Below are 6,000 nucleotides of genomic sequence, written 5' to 3'. Positions count from 1 at the left end.
GAGAAGAGCTTAATGCTGGGAAAGGTTGAGGACAATAGAAGAAGGGGACGAGAGAGAATGAGGTGGCTGGATGGAGTCACTGAAGCAGTAGGCATGAGCTTAAATGGACTCTTGAAGATGGTAGATGACAGGAAGGCCTGGAGGAACGTTGTCCATAGGGTCGCGATGGGTCGAACATCACTTCATAGCTAACAACATAATCCATAGCATCATCTTATGTCTAAAGATATTTAGCAAGGTAGTAGGCAGTATTTCTATTATCTTTGACACCTTCTCATTCTCATTCTCCTTGTCATGTGTTTATTTGTCATTTTCATTTGTCAGCTGTTAACGACTCAAAATATCTTTGTATTATAAAACAAAATTTTAGAAACTCAGATGTTTCATCTCATTTAATGATACTTCTTTGGATACAGATGAGACAAAAAAGGAATTTTGTTTACAATTAATAAAATATAAGTTTATGCACTTTTTCCCAAATTCCCTGAATTGTATAATGAAAATTTTGAAAGTTGTATCTTATTGTCTTCATATAATGAAAAATATATGAAAGTTATATAATGATAATGATGAATTGTTATGCATTTTTTTCAAGCTCTGTTCTGATTAAAATTGTTTAAAACAATATTATCTAGGATCAATATACCTAAGGAAGAGGATCCCAATCCTGACGAAAGAATTAAACTTTTGCTCAACAGGAATGCCTTATAAACATCATATTATAGACCACTATCTTGGAATGGAATAAATGTTATTGATATTGGACATGTTATTATATTTGACACATATACGAATGATGAGATCAAAATTACAAGAGGAAAGCAAACCATCCTATAAGACAGAATGGACTTGTTACTGATAGATTTTCCTTGTAAAGAGAGCCAGTGTGTTGCAGTGAAGATGCTGGGCTAGAAATCAAGAGTCTATGACTTCTAGACCTCTATTAGGGGTGAAAGAAATTACATTTAAAAAATAACAAGAAAATACATAGATAAAGGACTTTAAAAAGTAATTTGTAGCATTTTAAAGAAAATCTCTTTTAAATTTGATTTATTCTGTTACAAATTTTTCCAAAGGACAAATATGTCCTGTTATCATGGGCATGAATAAAAGCTTTCAAAGATTGCTGAATAGATTCAGATGGAATTTTTATGATTATATATATGTTCCAAATTTATTTGGATAGGACTTTTAGCTCCTAGAAAACAAAAGAATAACAACCTGTTTTATTTTATTTTATTAGTTTTTAGGGTTTTTTTAATAACCACATGACTGAGTTCTGAAAAATTAGATACTTACAATCTCGGGGAAAAAGAAGAGAGAGTTGTCATTGGACAGAATAAGCATGTCAGTTAAAGTTAGATCAGGATTTCTGTCACTTACAATTTTAAAATTTAATAGTTTTTAATTCTCCCCAGTATCAAGGATCTATCACACAATATAACCTGAAATCATTTAAACTGTTATTTACATAACCCAGATAAATAGCAAAGCATACTGCTAAAGAGAAATTTTGAACAATGAATGCAATTATCCAGATCTGCTTTTTCTGCTTTTACTTCTTAAGCATTGTCCACATGGCCTTTTGGATGTCCTTGTTCCTGAAGCTATAAATAAGGGGATTGAGAAGTGGGGGCAAAACTGTGTAGAGAAGAGCTGAGAGCAAGTCCAAAGTGTGGGAGGAAATACTTTGGGGCCTCATATATGCAAACAGAACAGAGGTCAAAAATAAAGAAAAGACAATTATGTGGGGAATACATGTGGAGAAAGCTTTATATCTGCCTTTAACTGAAGGGACCTTTAGAACAACAGAGAAGATGTAGCCATAGGAAATTAAAATGAGCCCACTACAAAATGTGTCTATAATAAGTGCTAGAATGAAAATCAGAATCTGATTAATTCTTGTATCAGTACAAGAAATATTTTGTAGATGAGGAACATCACAAAAAAACTGCTCAATTATATTGGATTTGCAGAAATTTAATCTGAAAGTGAGGGTGGTGTGGAGCAAAGCATCAATCAAGGTACTTATCCAGGAAGCAACTGCCATTTGTAAACAAGCATCCCAATTCATTATTAGTGTATATTGCAGAGGGTGGCAGATGGCCACATAGCGGTCATAAGCCATGACAGTCAGCAAGGCAAGCTCAGTACCTGCAAAAGTCAAAACTGAGAAGGTCTGAGCAGCACATCCAACATAGGAGATCTCCCTGTTATTTGTCAGGGAAGTAGCCATGGCTTTAGGGATCGTAGTTGAGATGAAGCAAACATCAGAGAATGACAAATTTACCAAAAAGAAATACATGGGAGCATGAAGGTTCTGGTTTAGGATCACAGCAACACCAAGAAGGAAATTTCCAATTAAGGCTAATAAATAAATGACAAGAAATATTGCAAAATCCAGAATTTGCATATCATGATCATCAGATAATCCCATCAGAAGGAATTCTGTCACAGTGGATTGGTTGGCCATTTGTTCTCTCTGACTCCTTCTGGACAGAAAGAGAATATCATAGGAAATTAGTAGAGGAAATGAACAAGGGTACAGATTTAGTAATAGTGATAAGTGCAATCTTTTGAATGAATATATTATTAAAATGAAAAAGCGACTATCACATTTTTAAAAACTTATATACAATTATAGTTATTATTGCCTTTTTATATTTTATGTATAACAAAGTTTATCTATCCCTCTCTGTCAGAGTGGATTATATTGACAAAAGTGGCATTTAATAGAAAGGGAACATTTTAATAGTAATAATAAAAGTAATAGAAGTGATAAAAAATCTTGATGTGCTACAGCTGGTTTGTAAAAATATATATTTTATGTTAATGAAAACTGTATTAAATGTATACTTTAAAATGTACATACATTTCTCTTTTTGTCTCTTTCTCACCATTTCCCCCCATATAAATTAATAATATTGCAAACTAAAAATAAAATCTGTACATATGTGTTTAAAGGAGCAATACTGTTAGTATTTTCAATTTCATCAAAATATCAGAGGAATTAGTTATTTAAGCAACTATAATTCAACAGAAAACATTTATAGCTACATCTGTGGGGGGAGAGGAAAGAAGTTACAATAGAGCTGGGGTCCAACCTGTTGCTCAAGCAGTAGACCTTATGCCATCTCAGACAAATGGCTGTTCAGTCTCTTCTTAAAGACCTCCAGAGATGAAGCACCCACAAATGCTGAAGGCAAGCCATTCTGTATTCTGCCTTAGCCTGTGTCTTTTACTGGCTCTGCTTCTGTGCTTATCTGCCTCCACCCACCTCTCACTCACAAGCATACAATGTTGTTGGATATTACCATATCAACCTCCTAGAACTCCCACATATGTCAGTTGAAATACATCCCTGAATTCACTGAAGCTCATAGTTATGTAAATGGGTGTCCAATTGTAGGATAAAGAAGTAAATGACTTAAGACATTTATGTAAGATGTGTCAAATTAAATAAATATTGATACTTCAATCAGATCACAGAATCATTTTTTTAAAAAAATATGTAAAAACTAAAAACATAAGTACATATACTTCTAATAATGTATATTTTAACAGGGTATTTTTTTCCCTTAGATTAAATCTCAGGTCATAAAGCTGATCTCTAGATCTGTGAAAAGTAGCAAGATCCTTTATAGATCACCCTAGCTAAAAGTCATGTTCAGTCCAAAAATATATTTTCATGCAATTATACATTATAGTCTTCTTTATAAGCAATAATTCATAACTAATGAATGTAATGGGGGTCTCCCGATACTCCCATGTAACACCTCTACTCCGCGAGCTGCATTGGCTTCCGGTTGCCCTCCGGGTGAAATTCAAGGTGCTGGTTATTACCTATAAAGCCCTACATGGCCTGGGTCCGGGCTATTTGAGGGAACACCTGCTGCCGGCATCAAACGCCCTTCGCCCAGTGCGCTCCCACAGGGAGGGTCTGCTCAGGGTGCCGCCGGTGAGAGATTGCCGGCGGGTGACACCCAGGGATAGGGCCTTCTCGGTGGGAGCGCCTGCCCTCTGGAACCAGCTGCCGGTGGAGCTGAGGACTGCCCCCGACCTCCGATCATTCCGCCGGGGCCTGAAGACCTGGCTCTTTGAGCTCTCAGGCCCAGGCTGAGGAGAAATTTTTAATTGGGGTTTTAATGTATACAGGGTAATTTAATATTTTTTAATTGGTTTTTTAACTTTTGTATGGTGGATTTTTAATTCCCTGTAAACCGCCCTGAGTCCTCAGGGAATAGGGCGGTATATAAATGTAACTAAATAAATAAATAAATAAAAATAAAATAACTATATGATTGAAAAGTGACAGTACAAATTCACCTGTGTTTTTCCACCATTTTATAGGTTCTAACGCTCTGTTAAAAAGAATTGAAAGGAAAAAATAATTATATCACTCTTATTTTCTGCTCAGTTTGAAGGAATCATTCTCTAGAGACTGATCATAATCCTCATGCTGAAAAGAATGGATAAATTGCAAAATAAGTAAATGAATGATTTTCATCTACTATTGCTCATCATACTCCAAGAAAAAAAGATGAATTAAATTAGCATCCTTCCTGGCATTATGCTGAAAGAGCCAATCATGATTTTTTTTTTGCCCCAAAGCTTCTCCAATGAAAATAAAATATTTCTGTGGAACACCAAACCACAAAATTTTCAATAGTAATGTTAATGATAAAATGTAACAAGTTTCTTCAATTACTTTTAGAATTTCAAGTAAAATCTGATAAATATTAAAAATGCAACAGGGACATTCTGGGGCAGATATTGAATGTTCCTGAGAAGGTTATTCCAGCTATCCTATTTCTCTTACTTTAGAACATCTTTTGAATCCCATGCCCAAATCTCAGTCCCATAGTTAGGGACTGTTAGTTGAGAAGTCATGTCCGACACATCATGAACCCATAGACAATGTTCCTCCAGTCCTTCGAGTTCTAGATTTGTTGTCTAGATTTGCCATGGCTTTCCTCCTGAGGAGTGAGCATCTTTTAATTTCTTGCCTGCAGTCCCCATCTGCGGTGATATTGGAGGTCAGGAAAATAAAATCTATCACTACCTCCATTTCTTCCCCATTTATTTGCTAGGAATTGAGAGGGCCGGATGCCATGATCTTGATTTTCTTAATGTTAAGTTTCAAGCCAACTTTTGCACTCTCTTTCTTCACCCGCAAGAAGAGGCTCTTTAATTCCTCTTCACTTTCTGCCATTAGAGTGGTATCATCTGCATATGTTAAGTTGTTGATATTTCTCCCAGCAATCTTAATTCCAACTTTTTATTCATCTAGCTCTGCCTTTCTCCTGATGTGCTTTGGATATAAGTTAAACAAGCAGGGTGACAGTATACAGCCTTGCTGGACTCCTTTCCCAATTTTGAACCAATCAGTGGTTCCGTGTCCAGTTCTCACTGTTGCTTCTTGACCCGCATATAGGTTTCTCAAGAGACAAATAAGTTGGTGTGGTACTACCATCTCTTTAAGAACTTGCCACAGTTTGTTATGATCCACACAATCAAAGGCTTTAGCATAGTCAATGAAGCAGAAGTAGATGTTTTTCTGGAACTCTCTACCTTTCTCCACGATTGAGCAAATGTTGGCAATTTCATCTCTATTTCCCCTGCCTCTTCGAAATCCTGCCTGTACTTCTGATAGTTCTCGATCCACATACTGCTGGAATCTAGCTTGTAGGATTTTAAGCATAACTTTACTAGCATGTGAAATGGTGTGATAGTTTGAACATTCTTTGACACTGCCTTTCTTTGGTCCAGTTGCTTCATTCTTTCTGGTGCTACTAGTACTAGCCCTCTGCTCTTCCTCAGTAGCATATTGGACACCTTCCAACCTGAGGGTCTCATCTTCCAGCGTCATATCATTTTGCCTTTTGATACTGTCCATGGGGTTTTTATGGCAAAGATACTGGAGTAGGTTGCCATTTCCTTCTTCAGTGGATCATGTTTTGTCAGAACTCTCTGCTATGACCTGTCCGTCTTGGGTGGCCC

The 6,000-nt window shown here is 36.2% G+C and overlaps 1 protein-coding gene across 1 annotated transcript in view; it reads right to left on the bottom strand.

Moving 5' to 3' along the window:
* Positions 1-1,555: 1,555 nt before the first annotated feature.
* LOC310650103 (olfactory receptor 14A16-like) overlaps positions 1,556-6,000 on the bottom strand; it is a gene marked incomplete at both ends in the record, with an annotated part of 31,184 nt that continues 26,739 nt past the window's right edge. Inside the window, one exon of the mRNA XM_083378937.1 lies at positions 1,556-2,154. Coding sequence (XP_083235063.1) covers positions 1,556-2,154 — 599 coding nt within the window. The remainder of the gene's footprint in view (positions 2,155-6,000) is intronic.

This window comes from Vipera ursinii (genome assembly GCF_947247035.1).
Source record: "Vipera ursinii genome assembly, chromosome: Z".
Taxonomy (NCBI): Eukaryota; Metazoa; Chordata; class Lepidosauria; order Squamata; family Viperidae; genus Vipera; species Vipera ursinii.
Note: the sequence above shows the minus strand (reverse complement) of the source record. Positions and strands in the feature narration are given on the sequence as shown.